Here is a 19217-nt window from a genome sequence, read left to right as displayed (position 1 = left end):
TATATCAACTAAAATATGAACTATAATATATAATCATATTAAAAACATACCCACAGTTGATAAATAAATTTATGCATTTACCAGATACCTACTCGTAATTTCATTTCTTTTTGCTTTTACATTAAAACTGATATAAATATATACTCATATATTTTCATAAAGTTTTTGAGTAATTGAAGAGTAGATTATTCCATATTCTTTTTGCCTATAAAAAATAAATTTTTAAAATATTTTTATTTTGACATCAAATATTTTTATTATAATGGGTAAATTTATTTTAAAAATTTACGCAAAAACGTTGTACTTTTTGCGATAAAATGATGAAAAACAACAACAAAAATACGTTTAATATTATTAATCACATTTAAAATGTTCACAGCTACTTTCTCGATTGTTACGACCTTAATGTACAGTGCTAATAAAATAATTACTAACTTCATAAGAAGCCTTCAACTTGAACGTTATTAAACTTTCTTTATCGGTCAATCAGAATGTTTATAACCTTTTCGGTTAAGGGTTTTTAACAAAATTCTTAGAAAATTTAAAATACCATTAGAAATATGTATGGAACATTTAAACTCGATATATTGTAATTTTCTCGTCATAATTATTTCATTATTGCGGAAACACTACTGCAAAAAAAAATCAAAGATCAAGATAAGAAAAAAGTTTTTGAATATACTTACATCTCTATTTCTTATTTGTATCGGCAAGCTTAATAAGTATATGGTAAAGTATACATGCAAATGTATGTGCGTTAACGACTAGACGAAGAAATGGATTAGTCTCAGATTCTCTCACGATGAAACTTCTAACGCGTTTGCGATAATATATGGTATGTAGAATTCCAACTAGATCTGAGAGTTACGGCGATACAATCGCGAAGCGTAAGTAGTATTGTGTTATGCAGAACTTTTGCGCAATAACTTGAATTTATTTCCAGATACATAAACTTATATCAAATATACGCAAAAGCTGTAAGCTGTAATTTTTTCGAAATTTGTTAAAAATATATATCTATCCATTCAGGGAATAATTGACAAATTTGATGTATTTGATATTATAGGAATGAGTTTATTTTATCGCGTGGTCAATGATGTAATAACGACGTCACATTCAGTGTTTCAACACAACATCATAAATATCTGATGTAAACGATTCTATTACTACAATGCCAACCAAAGCTATCAAAAATAAAGATTATTGAGTCAATAAAACAACTTTTGTTACACAAATGTAATAATATAATCTGCCTCAAATGAGTAACACATACATTATATTTGTATAAAACTATTTAAAAAAAACCCGGCAAAGTGTGAGTCGGTTTCGCGCACCGAGGTTTCCGTACAAACAAAATTATTAAAAATATTTTTGATATATCATATAACTAACATGTAAAAAGTTTATGCTTCACGGAATTTTTCCTTTATCTGTGCTATAAGACGTTGCTACGTACCAAATTTCACGTTTCTGAGTTCACGGGAAGTACCCTGTAGGTTTTGATTCCCTTGCGAGTTCCCAAAATTGGCAGCATAATCTTTTGATTGCGTTAGCTTGGAGTTCGATTTTTTTCACAGCTCGAAGGGACAATAGACTTGAGTATTTGACATGAATTTCAAATGACATGAATTTCAGTTTAATATCTCCATGCGATTCTGAGAAAAAGGGTCTTGACAGACGGACGGATAACAAAGTGATCCTATTCGGGTTCCGTTTTTTCCTTTTGCGGTACGAAACCCTAAAATATAATACCGAAATCATAAAACTACAACAAAATCTAGTTTTAAAAATAACTAAAACAAAGCAACGTTTAAAAAACTAAGTCATATGTCGATGAATTGCTTTAATGTCAAACAAATTAATACATCCATCAACAGAAAACGTCAATAAAAAGCCACTAGGTTTAGTTAAAACCATTAGAAAACTTTTCTTTTACGACAGCGTACTATAAACTACAATCAACATCAATAGACTACGCTATAAACTACAATTGATTTCGGAGAGTTAAGAATTTTATATGCCAAACAGTTCTACTTCTAAAGTATTAAATTCTCATGAGCTGAATAAGAAAGATTCGAAGTATGAAATTTTAAATATTAGCATAATTTATTAAGATATTTTTGAAGACAATTTGATTTAGTCAGTTTTTCAAATTGTATACACCTTGTATTTCTTAAGTGTGACAAGGTACTACTACTGTGTAGGTCTCAACGTCGGTCTCAAACGTCTTGTATGTAGTGTGTTACAACAGACTACATACAAGACGTTTGAGAACTTCGTCAAATTATCTGTTTCACAATCCTCACAGGTGTTGTAGTTGGCAGACACGGAGGCTGTAACAGTATTAATTTAGAGCGGCGTAGACCCCTCGGGTTTTGATCATTTATTCCATTAAACTTACCGTGATTCATACCGCTATTTTATTATGTCGCTAGTTACTAGTTACTGTTTGATGTTAAAGCAATTTTGGTTATAGGCGAATGTTTAATTTGTTTTTTCCCATTTTAACCGACTTCAAAAAAAGGAGGAGGTTACTCAATTCGACCGTTTATATATATATATTTTATGTATGTTCGGGGATAAGTCCGTCGTTTATGAACCGATTTTGATAATTCTTTTTTTGTTAGAAAGAAGATATCCCTAGTTTGGTACCGTGATAACGAAACCAGGATCCTTATCACGGTACCAAAGTACCAGGATTTTGATGACTTTTAATTTAATCGAAAGCCGATGTTTATCATATGGTCACATTTAAATTTCATCGAGATCTGATTACAACTTTTAGAGTAATCTTTGATAATGCGTATTTACTTGACTAGTTATTCATCTACCTACGTTGTATTACTTGCCGATATAATTGAAGTCGGTTTTTCTTCGTTTGCCTGCAAACACAATTATTATATGTACATTTTAACATATGGTTTGGAATAAATACATGAAATAAAAAAAAAGTATCGTTAGTAGTAGGTATCTTACTCCTAGGACTAACTCATTTGTGTTACATATTAAATTATGTAAAATATTCCCTGTAGGAAACATTGACATTGACGGACGCAATTTACTCGGTCTTTTTAATATTTTTGTATACGCGTGCTAAGAATGTCCAGCATTTCATACAAATTTGACTATCACAATATTTCACCACTAATTTATTAATAGAGAATATAGGAATGTAAATATATTTTTTTATAATAAAAATAATATTAATATTCTTTATTGTACAAAAAAAAACCACAAAGAAACAGAGTTGTAACTAAAAACATAGATGTAAAAAGGCGATATTATATTATTTACTTTTGTCCAAGCGGACCTAACCCATCAACTGCTCTGATTTAAGGATATATTCATATATTATGATAATATGAGTAACGCTATAATGTGTCTGTTATAAAGACCGGGACCCAAAAAATACTGGTTTTTAACTGCTACAATGTGTTTTAAAGAGAAAAGAAAAGAAATATATACGATTAAATTACATTAAAAAATATCAGTTCACATTTTTAGCTATATTTACAATTGCATGTCACCTGCATTTTTAACTATAGTTTTTATTCTTGACGATGTCTTTCTGACGTGTCATTTTTTATTTTGCGACAGAACATTCGAGATAGCTTTATCTTATTAAAAACTACAGCTGTCAAAGTCGTACAAAGTACGATTTTCGTAGTTTCAACATCAAAGAAGGAGGACGACTGAATTTTTTATGAGTGATACCTGATAATTTTTATTGGGTGTATCGAATTTGATGATTCTTGTTTTGATTAAAAGCATGAGCTTGTTATGGGGTCCCATATAAATTTGATTGAGATCTGATAAACTTTTAAAATTTAATTATAACACTTTTTGAGCTCTCCTTACTAAAATTTAATTGACTTCATCGACTATCTACGTCACGTTACTTTTCGATGTAATTAGTTTTTATTTTTCGTTTTCGAGCAAACACAATTTTTATTTACATTATTTTTTTATATGAAATACAATTACAGTTTATCATTAAAATATCATCGTAATATTTAGTATTTAATATTTTGTTTATTTTATTTATAAATTAATTATCATTTACCTACGGTACAACTTAATTAAAATGCTTAATTACTAAGTTATTGATTAATTTAAATAGACAGCGCCATTGTTTCAAATGAAACATGCAAAATGTCAACTGTAATAAAATGTATGTAATTCGTTAACTATATAGGTATATCTTGTAATATATTATTTTGTATTGAAGTTCGAAAATTATATTTTAGCGCATAATCACAGTTTCGTCGTTTCATTTTCTTGTCATTCGATGCCAATAATCGGTTAGTATCGGTAGTTTTCGGCGATATTCGGACCGATACTATCGGTAACTGAAAATTAGTTTTGAGAGTTATGTCAATGTACTATAAGTTTGCATCAATAACTGAAGAGTCTTCAAAACTAACGTGGGCAGAACAGACTATAGATATTTTTGAAGTAAAACTTCTTTACGTACGCTTAACTTGGAGAGTAAGCTGGTGAATACGTGACGAGAGCGTTACGAAAAGTGTGATCAGGAAGGCAAACGGAAGTTAAGAGGGAGATATAAGTTAGTTGGAGCTAAATAAGTTTTACTTCAGTCGTGTGGTCTAAACCACACTCTTTTTTTTGTACTGGCAATGGTCCTGGTTTTGCAGGCGCCCTTAAGTTACGGTATCTGCTTACCGTCAGGCGTTTACGCGTACGCTTGTTTGCCATCTTTATCTACTCGCATAACTCGAGAACGGCCCGACCAATTCGACTAATTTATTTTTTTGTATGTTCCTTAATGCCACTAATAAAAAAAAAAAAATACTATCAACTTTTGACAGAACGAAGTCTGTCCGGGTAACTAGTAATAAAATAAAAGTAGGTACAAGTAATCTCATCGCGTACTATGTTGTGAAAATTATATTTTTTATTCGTGTGACAGTCACGTATTAGTTGTTATACGAGCGACAAGTGTCCTTATCGCTTGGTTATATGAGTACAGTACAAAAGTGTGTGTGTCATATACGACACGTGACTGGAGTATACTCCTGTACAATTACCGTAATACTGAAAAATTTAAATATTGTATTAAATGAATCGAATAGATAGTAAAACTCTAAAATCACCACTACTACAGCAGCAGATAAAAAATCTAACTATATAAGTTCTTTAGATCCTACTAATTGTTACTATTACTTACTTTGTTGAAATAAAAATGTTGATTTTATACCACATATTATGCTATATATCTATTACATATAGAGGTGTGCGCGTAAGCTTAGAACTGAATAAATAACTTAAATAATAAATGGAGTAAATTTACTTTCTTGTAGGGTAGACTGGGTACGGTTGTGCCAGGGTACGGTAGTGACAGTCGTTATAACCGCGAAACTATACGGAATACGGGGAAGAGTGTAAGACAAAAAAGAAGCGCGATGCATCTCTACACATGTTGCCCAGTATTGCGTTAGCTAGTGCCCAACGTAAAAAAAAGCAGGAGGCCACATTGCTTTTCAGCAGCCAAAAGTAAGTTTTTTTGTTCAGATTCTTTTATTATTTACTTTTATTGGTATACATATATACTATAGCAAATATTTTTTTGTTATCAATTGAATATTAGTAGTTAATTACAAATGATTACTTTTTACGTAGATAATTTAGGTTACTCATGGTGTTTTATTGTATTCAGAAGTTTGCGTTGGGTACGGTTGTGACAAATGTAGTGGGTACGGTTGTGACATATATTTTTTTATGTTTTTGCTTTTAGATGCCCAGAAAACGCTTGCTAAAGACCAAAAGAGCACGGTTTGATATTTGTAGGATGCTTATGATGAAGTAAAACGTGGGAATTCTATACGGAGAGCTGCAGAAATGCATAATATTAATCGCATGTCGTTGTTTCGATACATTCGTTAACGTGATGAAGTCGGTGCGAATCACGATGTAAACAGCATCAGTATGGGATATGCAGCTCATAATAAAGTATTTTCTAAGGAGTAAGAAGAGCTATTATCAATATATATCACACGTTGCGCGTAAATAAATATTATTTGGCCTTATTAAAAAAGAGGTACGAAAACTGGCCTTTGAACTGACAAATAAATACAACATAAACCGACCTGCTACTTGGGATGAGAATGAGATGGCTGTTATTATAATACCGTTAAATAGTTTAATAGTTTTATAGTTACCGGTAATTTAAATTTAGTTAACATTTTGACTGATTTTATGATTTTGAAGAAGATGGTGATAATAACATCAGATATTGCAGTGCCTTATTAATTATAAGAGTAGACTTAATTTAATTTGATTTATAACTGTAAAACTTTATATAGAAGAAAAGTATTTTGTGTTATGTTAAACATTTCTAAGAATAAAAGCCATTATAAACCAATTCTGTGAATATTTATGTCTGTCACTACTGACCCCAACCACTGTCACAACCGTCCTTGGGGTGTGGTCGGTTGTGACACTTTTCTTTTTTTTTCAAATTTGATGCTATAACTAATACAACGTACTTTGAGACAAAATGTCAGTATTTTTATGTGGACATATATACAAGCTACGATTTAAGTAATTTTTGTCTCAACTAACTAGTAAATTAACAAAATTATTGGCGGTCAAACCTCAATTGTCACAACCGTACCCAGTCTCCCCTACCTATGGGGCTGGGAGTATAAGCTAGCTTCGTATTTGTATTGAGTAAATGTCAATTTATGTTTTCATTATTTTTGCTAAATTTTCCTTTATAGTTAATATTTGATATCAATTATTATCATAACCCACAACAGATCTAAGATAATTGGTAAATGTTAACTATACTCTAATTATATTTTTCATATTTATCACAATACCACATTGCTCTTGTTGACTTAGAAAATATTTGTATGAAATTGAACTACTTATACTATAAGTACCAAAATATATAGTACCTCATATAATACAGTAACTATTTTATTTATTTATTCAAAATTAACATCCAAGAACTCTACACACACTGGTGTCACTCTACTCGTATTTCATAGGCCTGGACCTCCTCACGCCTGCCCTTAGTATCTTGAATAACTAAATATTATTAATTGGTATGTGCAGTATAAAAAGTATTAATTTTTTTCTGAATCTAATACAATTGAGGCTTATATACCACTCTTCAACTTTTCTTTCAAATTAAAATAATAATTAATAAAAGTAACTTTAAAATAAAGTAGTTACTTCCTGGAATAAAAAAGAAATTTTAATGTCAATCGTGAAGCATATAAAATTGCATGTTAAAATGGTGACCTAATTTATAAAAAAATAAAGTATAATTTTGTAATGTACATACTTGTACATTAAGTGGAGCATAATAAACTAAAGCTCGAAATTTGCTCCCCTAGATAAGCCTTTACAAGCTCTTATAACTTGTCGAGAACTCGTGTAGTAGTAAGTTGAAACGTCGACTCCGCTAAGAACTCGCAAATATATGAATAGGTTTCACTACGAAATAGACACGGTGACGTGGTTTTGTTAACTTGAATTAATGTTGTATTAATTTTTTGATATTTTAAACTTATTTTTAATAAATAGATTAGATTGATAATGTTATATTTTTACGACTTAAAAATGGAGGAGTTCTCAATTCAATTGTATTTTTATGGGTCTATTACTTTTTACTGAGTGCAATAATTCTTTTTTGACGTGACAACGACTAATAAATCGATGAACGCCGGCGGCATTCACGAAAAAGGTAGACTCATTGCGTTACGCTCCTCATTGTCCCGTTCCGCTCAGTGATAGTATATGGAATATAGATAGATGCGGCGCAAGCCACATCTATCTATCTTCCATATACGCTCAGCTCACTCGATTGGCCTATACGTACGAGGAGATGTTTTGTTATGACGTCGTCACGTTAAACTATCGTCCGTTAACGAACTAAACAGACGACCAATTTTTTTTTAATTCTTAATTTGGTGATTTTCCTGTCGTTCTATTAAATTGATTTAGATCTGACGAGTAGTTTTTGATTTATCCCTAATATGCGTCGATCCAAATATTGAAGTCGGTTTTTATTTCGTTTTGCGAGCAAACATAATTCTACTAAATATTGATCCAGTGTTGTATCACTCATATATAATTAAACTGCATAATTGTGCTAATCACGTGATGTCAGGACGCGTTATGGATATTGATAATGCAATTTTAAATGGCATTTACGTTGTGTACTACCATTTTTATACCGGTTTACAAAAAATGAGGAGATTCTTAATTCGCTTGTATTATTTTAAGTATGTTACCTCAAAACTTTTGACTGGGTAGGCCGATTCCGTTATTATTTTTTTTGGTACTTTTTGAGGTATATTTAATATGCGTATTAACTTGACTATTTTTTCGTCGACCTACGATGTATTATATATATCTCATAACCTTTTACTGGGTATAGCGATTTTGAAAATTCTTGTTTTAATCGAAAACTGATACTTTTATTGTAGTTCGATTTGAATTTAATCGAGAAAGATTAGATTAGAAATGAGGCTATCTGCGAGAAAACGAAAGTAACTGACATAGCCCACAAAATTAGCAACTTGAAGTGCTAGTGGGCTGGTGACTTGGGTCGTAGGACCGATGGCTGCTGGAACAGACGAGTATTGGCAAAACGCAGTGTGGGACGTCCACCGACCTACTGGACCGACGATTTAAGTAAAATCACCGGTGGAGGTTGGATGAGGATTACGGAAAACCGGGATGCCTGACATAAACTTGGTGAGGCCTATGTCCAGCAGTGGATTGAGATAGGATGAACTGACTGACTAACTAAATGGTTAGTTCCTCAAGGTAACAATAAAAATAATGTAATATATTTTGACACTTACATGACATCTCTACTGATATGTGTTTCTATATATTATTATGTAATCTAATACTATTAGTAATCGAGCAATTCTTTTATATATATGTAAGAAAATGTCGTTTTATCCCTGTTTTTAGGTAATGAAAAAATGGCTACAATATCGTTAGAATAGAAAGGTATATTTCGCAATTGTCAATAGAGTTGTAATAGATCAAATGGGAAATCGGCCGGTCAGGATCGACCGAGAAGACCACGGTTCAAATCCTCATGTTTCCAGATCGGTTATTTTTCCTTTTTTTTCTAATTGCACTCACAAATTTTTATTTAAATAACTCATATGTGTAACGTATATATATTCATTGAAAGCTTTTTAAAAAAAATGAAAGGAAAACGATTTTCTTTTAAGCTATAGCCAGTGGTTTTAAGTTCGTGAGTGTTAAATGCTTAAACCTTAGTTCCCGTATAAGAGAAGTGCGCTAGTTCTCATTAGGATAGTCCGACTGAAGAATGGCCTAGCTCGTTAACGTAACTCATTAAAACTTTTATTTGAACTTTGCTGGAGGCTATTAATAATGTAAATAAAACCAATTGTTTTCCAACATTTAGGTAATGCGTTATTGTCATCTAAATGCATTTTTATCATCGTTTTACAGTGTTGTTGCTCGAGAGTTAACATATGCTACATGTTTGCCATGGAATAATTATGTCATTTACTGTAGGGAAACATAAATAAATAAATATTTGATTAATAATAATTTACTCAAGGAAAATTCTTCGACTTTGATAAAAAATTTGTTTGCGATTCGGACTTTTCATGTATATTTTGCACAATATTTTATTATATTTTTTTATTTAATTATTTTTATTAATATTGAGACTTTAAAATATATACTTATTATAAGAAATCTTTATTAATAAATATAATATACGGTAGATAATTACGGTCATCAAAATTCAATCAATAAAATCTTATTTGACTTTCAGTACCATCGACCGAGAACAATATTTTCGCAGAAAATCGCAATAAATTAGCAATAACTGCACATTATACGGAGAATGTGATAAACGGAAGGAAAACTTAAGTTCGTACATAACCTCTTGCCCTTTGTTTTGTCAATTTAGCCAGTAATACCTCAACCTTATATAAGACCTCAGCTTAATAGTACTTCTAAAGTAGTGTTCTCTTTCTGTGGCGAGTAAGGTGGCTTTACCTCCCGGGAAGGGTTGAGGGTAGGATCGGCAATATGATTGAAATACTCTTATTATTGTTTGCTCCTGTATTGGAGGCGCCCAGAAGCACAATATTCGCTTACCATCAGGTTGAGCGTACGATTTCCAGGGGAACAAAACAAAATATTGGTTTTTCTCCCAACATAAGGTTTTCTTAGTTCAACTTGCGTAGCAGCGACTGTTACAATATTTCAATAAAATTCATCTTTAATAGTAAAAAAAAAAAAAGAAAACTGCACCTAATAAATAAAATAAGTATATGTCCCAACAGCCCCAGAAGAATGTGAAGTAAGCACAAAGCACAAAACGTGATCAAACATTTGTATTGCTTATATAAATATGTCTCGCAACTTCATAAAACAACTGTTACTGAGCTAACGCGTTGTTATAAATCTTAAAATTGTGTTATTCCATTAGTCCTGTAGATTAGCAATTCTAACAAATATTATTTAATATTATTATAACTCATTTTGCAACAAATGTATTTTCATTAACCAAATAGTGTATTTTATTTAAATAAAGTTTATTTATTAATATAAATTTTTAAATATTTTCACCATCTATTAATTTATCCACAAATACTTGGTACAAAAATTAAAATAAAATAATCACCTTTTTCCATGTAAGACTATAAGACGACGTTACTATGTTGTCTTGTACCTACATAGTCGAACGTATCATGTTTAGGAATTTAATCACGGCATGGTTAAGGGATACGTAAAACTAATTACATTTTCTGTGTATTCCAAGCATCAAGCGACTAGACCCTACGAAATCCGCTTCTAAACAATTTGACATTTTGACCTATGAAAAATAGTACTTAAAATGCGAATTTTATACAACGTTATTTTTTATGATTAGCTATAATTAAAAATACTTTTAATTTATAATATTAATATTATTTATAGTTAAAAATAATTTTAATTAGCTAAATTAAATATACAGTCGGTTTCGATATTAATTCTGACAAAACGAAAGATAGGTGCTGTGTGGCTACGGCACTAAAGAATTTAGCCACCCCCTCTCTTCCCGTGGGTGTCGTAAAAGGCGACTAAGGGATAACAAGGTTCCACAACCACCTTGGAACTTAAGAAGCCGACCGATGGCGGGATAACCATCCAACTGCTGGCTTTGAAATACACAGGCGGAAGACGGGCAGCAGCGTCTTCGGTGCGACAAAGCCAGTACTGCGGTCACCAACCCGCCTGCCCAGCGTGGTGACTATGGGCAAAACACATGAGTTCACGTTATTTTTGGCGTAAACTTGTGGAGGCCTATGTCCAGCAGTGGACTGTATAGGCTGTAATGATGATGATGATGAAAGATAGGTATGTTTAACAAACAAGTCATACCGAGACCGGTATCGGTCAATGGTACTCTTATTGAAGTTGTTCAGGATTATATCCAACTAAAAGATACTATTCAACTAAGCCAAAACAGCTTCGAGAAGGAAGCCGATTGTAAGATTCGGTTGAGCATGGCGATGTTAGGCAGGTTTAGCCGAGTGTTAACTTCCGAGATGGGCTCTATCTCAAACACAGGCTCAGAAATGAGACTATCCGCGAGAGAACGAAAATAATTAGAAAATTGAAGTGGCAGTGGGTTGGAGGCTGAATGACGATTGAGGAGAACTGAAATGTTTGCCGCGAACTTGGGGAGACCCATGTACAACAGTGGACTGTAATAGGCTGAAGCGATATATTATTTTATTAATTAGTTATACTAAATGTGGAGCTGTCACTGATTCACAATGTAGATTATGTCGAGCAATATTATCAAGAAAGAATGTAAAGTGAAGCTTATAATATTAATTGATTCAGCCTGTAACATCCTACTGTTATGTATGCATCCTACTTGTATTTTAATAATACTTACTTTATGTCGTTTTCTTCCTTATATGTATTTATTTAAAGTACAATTGAGCCTAGGACATAATTATATATATTCTAAGTGTTTTTTATTATAAGCTTCGATTGGATTAAGCTCCAAACCTTATCCTCCAGGAGGAAAGAGGCCTATGCCCAGCAGTGGGCCGTTATCGAAAGCCTGAATTGTAAAAATAAACCAAATATAATGTTGAAGTAAAGTTGAAGATCAGCGCTCAATAACCATGCCGCTATAGTTGAGTTTGTCATGCTATAATATTATAAGGTCGCCGGTGTTCCAGGTGTAGGTGGGTAGAGGCACTGATGCGGAACGGGGCGGCGGCGCGCTCCGCGGTCCGCTAGATGTCGCGCGCAGGGTGAGCGTGCTCGCCCGCGGTGCATGTACGCAGCGGCGGGCGGCGCGTCGCTCGCGGGCCGAAAGGTGACCATCTATTTCTATTTATACTTATCATGCCGTGCTTAGGTAAAAGGCAGTGCATCATTACTTTTCTTTTATTATTATAGTTGTAAAATAACATTATAATAGGTTCTATATATTTACTTCGAAAAGTTACTGAGGTAGGGCAGGAAATAACCTGCTACTACCATACCTCGACCTTAAAAAAGATCACAGCTTAATAATACTGCTTTCAAGCAGTTTTGTGTTCCCGTGGTGAGTAAGGGGACCAGAGCTCCTGGGGATCGTGCGGGGGGCGTCGAATCGGCAACACTCTTGTGAAGCATCTAGTGTTGCAAGCATCTATAAGCTATGGTAACTGCTTACCATCTGGTGAGCCGTTTACTTGTTTATTATTCTGAGATTTCAATGTTGATATGTTACTGCTTTTTACCTAAGCTAGGCGGTATATAACCCTTTGTTATATAAATTTAACAAGCAATACACACTGAATGCGTTGCGGTGTCCTCTATAAGGTCATTTTGGTTAATTTTTATATTTTCTTGGTGAAACTGGTTATCATTCAGATTTTGTTATTTAATAATGCAGATAATACACACGAATAAATATTTAATAAATCATGTCTGCAATCATATTTATTTTAAAAAATTTCAAGAAAAACCTGTGAAAACTTAATCCTGATCGTATAATCTTTGATCCTTTCGCGTTAATTCACAATGTGTCATATTCACTGTGTCTACTTTTTTAGTTTTTTGTCTTAATTCTGGCGTAAAAGAATCTCGAAACATACATTTAACAAGTAAGAATCTCTGATACTAAATTACTTAAAGAATTGAAATACGTGATATTAGCGTGATTAAATCAAACTTACCTTTTGATTTTTTTCTTAAGGTTTAAGGCGTGTTATCCTAGACATGTGACGAAAAATTAAAAGATCGCGTCTTTTTATCATTTCAATACAGTCAATGATTGTATTCAAATGTACGCATGGGCTATTCTAGTTTACGCAAACAATATTTAAAAAAAAATTGCCAACGGTAAGTTGCAGTAATCGAATTTGTTTATTATTGTTATTTACAATAAAATTAGAGAATTTAAAACTGTAGGAAAGAGCTCATTTTAAAAATCGAACGGGCAAAATGTACGCATTCTTTTGCTGCTCTATTTAACTACGTAAGTACGTGTTTTACTGTATGCAGTACAAAAAATATAAATAATTATTTAAGTAGAATCATTTCGATGCAATATACAAGCCACCTTGCTATTCTTTATTTAGTATTACGTAGACCATTGTTTATCAAGGAACTTTTTAAATACTTTGATAAATGTAACTTTAAAAATGTTTATTTCTTTAATTCGTAGTAATATTAAATTGAATAACGAACCGCTAAAGTTTGATTACGATCGTGAAACATTGGTCTGTTTTAATAAATGAATTATACGCATGGAAAAATGATGTAGTATATAATTTTATTTTAGACAGTTATAAATAATAATAGATTTTATGTTTTATAGGGAGTACTGTCGTTCATTTAAATCGTATTTCAAAATGGAAATAATAGCATTTTAAGATTTTTTTGGAAGCTATTAATTCAAAAACCCTTATTCAAGATTGTTATCCGGTGTGTATTGTGGTATTGCGAATTGGAGGTAAATTTTTGTTATATTATTTTAATAGTCGATTTGACTACTTACTTCTTTTCTACTTACTTCCCATATTTCCCTTTCCAAAGTAGATAAAAGAATGTCATATAAAGTAACACAATCCTGTTGTAACTGCTTTACCACTTATTAATCTTTTGCTGGTGTAGTGTCATTGAACCACGAGAACTGGAACATCATTCATCGTTGTACCGTTCAAATCACAAGAGAACGTAATTAACCACCACAGAAGCACTAGAATTGTCAAAGCAGTAGTGTTTTTAATAGAAAGGGATGAATATAGACGTTACAGGAAGAAGGAAAGGGACAGATATATTGTTGTTGTGCAGGCGCGCCAACACGGCCGCCAGCCCGCGCCGCCGAGCCCGCACCCGCACAGCCCGGTCCACCCCGCGCCCACCGGCGTCCGCGCCTACTCCTGCCAGCACTGGGAGTCGCGGCTCCTCGCGCCCCCGCCCCGTACCCTCTCCGCCCTCGAGCCGCAGTCGCCATGCGACGTCGTCGAGGTACTGCCTGTATGTTGTGCCTGTGCCTACGTGTCGATGTTATCTAGTTTAAGCATGTCATGTAAAAGAGCCGCACACGACACTAATCGGCGGCTTAGCCGATGTATAAACTGCATGCATTTGCAGAAGATTAAGCCGCCCGAGTGCGTGTGTAGCTTCGACGGTTCATGTGCTGTGTTTACTATTAAGTATTGAGCTTCTTGTAATAAGTTTGGTAAATATAGCATTCGATGTACCCGTTTATTTTAATTTGTGTAAGCATGAGCAAGTGAGACAATGCAATATTTGGGGTCACCTTTAATAACCGACAACGCGTAATCCTATCGATGTTACGAGTAAAGTAGTTGCAGGTTGTTTCGTAAAAACCTCAGTGACATGTGTAACGGGCCAGTGTTGATACGCGAAGTCATAAAAGTAGGCCGGCCATGAAACAGAGACATCTATCGGAGAGTGTTCGGTGGCAGGTGTCGAAGAATCAGAGACTGCGACTCGACGTGCGGAACGAGACATGAGTGTATCATATAACTGATAAATAATTAAATAAAGACATTACTATAACATTAACGCCAAATTGCGCTTGCTTCCAAAATCATATTCTCACAATAAAACATATCGTATTTTAGGGTAAAAAAAGTTCAATTAGAGTAACAATTAAATATAGTTTCGCGCCTTTTCTTGTGCCTATTTCGATCCAATTCTAAAGCATATCTAGTGAGAGTAAATCATTCGTACTGTGACAGAATTAATATTAAGTGATATAAATATTCGAATCGTAAACGTGAATCTTTCTGCTATTTTAAATACATTTAAAAGTTAGAATAGTCACGCTAGATATAGAATTTTTAAAATCGCTCGAATTAAAATAAAATTGAAAATTGTCGAACGATAAATGTGCGCGGAAATCGAATCGTAGTGAGCTGTGAGTTACGTGTTCGAATCTTAGCCAAAGAGCTAAGGAGTTTTTAACCCGCGTTCATACACGGCCTCAAAACTGGCAAGTATGCAGGCAGCTCTTATGCTAAGAGCAAAATCGCGGGAGAGAAGAAAACAACGACTGAAGCGTGGGATCAAGCACGAACTCCCGAGCAATGTGGCGACGAAGTCGATCGCACCCTTCCCAAGATACCCTCCGGCCTCCTGGGTATGTACTAGATTTGCATTTGCTAATGATCTTGCATGCTAACTTATGCTCGTTGATGTCGACGTGCTTTGATAGATGAAATGAATGCGTCTGTTCAGTATTCATAACGCGATTTGAATGTGTTTGCTATGTGTAAACAACTGTGTAATTATGTGTTAGTTGTTAAAAACTGTCAACTTTTTTGGCAGTTCATCTGTAACGGACCTATTATTGCGAGCAATTCTTTCGTTAAAATTCTGGTATTCAAATGGCAACCGACCGCATGCAGTCAACGTTTAGTCTATTGTGTTACTATTGCCCTATCTGACTGTATTTATATTAAAAAAAATGCTTAACTTCAACCTAGTTTCTACATTCAATGTTCGGCAAATGCTCTCTCGCTCATGTAATTCATCAGTTACTCTCGCTGTCCGCCACATTCAACGCGCTATTGTTTTCGTTTCCCTCCATATAACAATACTATACAATATTCTATACAGCCATTGTATCAGAATATTTATGACAACTTGTTCGTGGCAGCTTCTTGCATATTCGTCACGTGAAATACGATTCATGAATTTCAGCAGATGTATGTCGCTGTTGACAGAAACATGGATTTGCATCTAACACGTGCTTTGATAATAGTGTTCTAGATTTTGACCTATTTGAATTTGAAGCGAATGATTTAGAGCCTGCTAAAATCACGTGTTGACACAAGTCGAAAATTGAGTATCTTGTCGATCGTATTACAATTTTTATCATACATTACAAGTATTGTGCTGTGTGGCTACGGGACTAAAGAATTTAGCCACCCCCTCTCTTCCCGTGGGTGTCGTAAGAGGCGACTAAGGGATAACAAGGTTCCACAACCACCGTGGAACTTAAGAAGCCGACCGATGGCGGGATAACCATCCAACTGCTGGCTTTGAAATACACAGGCCGAAGACGGGCAGCAGCGTCTTCGGTGCGACAAAGCCAGTACTGCGGTCACCAATCCGCCTGCCCAGCGTGGTGACTATGGGCAAAACACATGAGTTCACGCTATTTTTGGCGTAAACTTGTGGAGGCCTATGTCCAGCAGTGGACTGTATAGGCTGTAATGATGATGATGATGATGATTACAAGTATTGAGTATTTGACAATCTCTTATCCATTCTCTTTCATTCTGAATACCTATTAATTTCTTCAATCATATGGTATCATCATGTGGTACATTGGATTGCATTGCAAGTCATACATTATCTTCAAACTAAGACATTATAATTAAAATCAATAAAGCCATAAGTTAGCCAAAAGACAATAAATTTTCACCAAGGTCTCCAAAGTTTTACTTACAATTCAAAAATAATACAAAGTGAAGTATTAAAAACTGGTGCCTTCACGTTTTATAACTACTCCTTAATTTTTCCTTCACACGCGAATAAAACTTTTTAAAAATGACATTCGACTTATACATTTCTTAAGTAACTTTGGATATTCCAATTTTCGATATTAATAATCCACGCGACAGAAAAAATGCAATTTTTCATGTAAAATTTTCTCAAACACTAATAACCTATTTAAATATGCAAATCTCATCGTAAGCTTAAATGTTCTTGTTAGGTTTCATTGTTACACGTAATATAATTTATTTCTGATATAAATATAGTTCAGTGGCCTCGATTTGATTCTTTTATTTATATTACACTTAAGTACATTTCAAATGAAATAATTTTGCTTGGAAAAAATTTATAATAAATTGCTAACAGACCAAAAAACCGTTAATATCGGACCATGTATGCACGCACGCATTTAACCTTAAGCAGCCCACTGCTGGACCTCTTGTTCTCCATTTAGGGAAAGGATTGTAATAACAGCTATTACATTCCAATTTTAAAACACATCCAATGCAAAATATTTTATGAAGGAAATGCCTTAGATCAAACTACTGGATCAATTTTTCCAAACATATTTAAGGACCACCACAATGAAGGCTCAAAGTTTATTTATTTATTTATTTATTCCATCATACATCTAACATTACAGGATATTATCCTAATGCGTAAGTGTCGTTGTCGTATTAAATACATGTCATATGAAGATAAAAATACAAAAAATGACATCACATTCAAGTTCTCTTTGTTATGGAGGTTTGGCGGATACGTACCCTATTATAAGAGTAATGATCTCTATCAGGTATTTATGATAACAAACGGGACTAATAGCTTAACGTACTCTCCAAGGAACGATGGGGAGACCCACAAAGACAGACATCCAAATCGGAAATATATATTTGTACAAATACAAATATCTATCGCGAGTGGGAATCGAACCAGCAAATCGTCGGTGTTTTAGGCGACTACCGTACCGTAGGCGTACCGCTACACCAAGGCGGTCTGATGTTGTAATAAAACTGCATGGCTATGATTTAGTTATTAAAGTTTGGTTAGTGACATTAGCTTCAATTCAAGTTAACATTTGTTTCAATAAAGTACCTATTTGTTTCTTCAATCTATTTTTTTATACAACTAGGACGGCTAACAAGCGTAAGCGTGTGTCAAAATTAAAAGCAATCATTACTTTTTTCAAATAGGCTTCAAAATCACTTGAGTCATTTTATAAATTGAAGTTATATTTGTCTTAATTATCGAATAACAATTAAAATGAAGCTAACGGATTCGAAATGAAGATTCTGCAGAGAAGAATCTGCAATAAACTGCGGAGTTCCTCTTTGACAAAAAAAAAAATAACTTTAATATAAAGTTGGTAATGTCTTTCATGAAATACAGCGATACAAAATCAACTGATCTTTATCAATAATTTAATCCTCTGTTCTTAATTCAATTCATGGATCGATTGACACACTACACTAAACACGAGGAGGATGACAAAATTGTAACTCCAAGTTTCCGGCAGTACAAAGTATATGACTCAGTTCTGAGTTATAATATTATTTTAAAAAATTCCAAAAAATAAATTTAAAGTTTGTTGTAAAAAGAAATCAATAGCTAATACTTATTAAAGATATTTTGGGGTATGGTCTTTTCCATTAAAAATATATTAAAATAAGAATGGCGCTAAAAAGAAAAAAAAAAAAGTTCAAATAAAGTTTGTGGCGAAGATATTTAGCCAACATAGTAACTAACGTAAGCGGTACCTCACAAATTTCTGGTTTACATATAACTTGTGGAGGCTCTTGTCCAGCAGTGGACTGCGATAAGCTAAAGCGTGTAATATACCTAAAGCGTTGCGGGCACTTTTTATAATCTTTATTGTTCTTACACTCATTCAGTTGGAAGACCTATTCTAAAACTCATTTGCGTTTATTACGAACAAACAGAGCCGCGGAAATAAAGGCTTTAAAAAATAATAAAACTATCAGTTCACGTTTAATAATTCACAGAGCGAGCTCAACTCTGACCTCGTGCTCTATCATGACACAGACATTACAACTAATTAATTATAACAGCGATAAAGGTACACTGAAAAGAACTTAAAATTTTTATTAAGGCATATGAAATGAAATGCATTTTATCTGATTTTTTTTTAACTTCATATTATATATATATTCATATGAATAGATATCCTCTTGGTTCTTCCAATAGTACCTCGTAGAACA

The 19217-nt window shown here is 33.4% G+C and overlaps 1 protein-coding gene across 1 annotated transcript in view; it reads left to right on the top strand.

Annotated features, from left to right (window-relative positions):
* The first annotated feature begins 12313 nt into the window (after window positions 1-12313).
* Window positions 12314-19217, top strand: part of LOC123657170 — a 61410-nt gene continuing 54506 nt past the window's right edge. Inside the window, exons 1-2 of the mRNA XM_045592745.1 lie at window positions 12314-12355; window positions 14323-14499. Coding sequence (XP_045448701.1) covers window positions 12314-12355; window positions 14323-14499 — 219 coding nt within the window. The remainder of the gene's footprint in view (window positions 12356-14322; window positions 14500-19217) is intronic.

The sequence above is a fragment of the Melitaea cinxia genome, chromosome 10 (genome assembly GCF_905220565.1).
Source record: "Melitaea cinxia chromosome 10, ilMelCinx1.1, whole genome shotgun sequence".
NCBI lineage: Eukaryota > Metazoa > Arthropoda > Insecta > Lepidoptera > Nymphalidae > Melitaea > Melitaea cinxia.
Note: the sequence above shows the minus strand (reverse complement) of the source record. Positions and strands in the feature narration are given on the sequence as shown.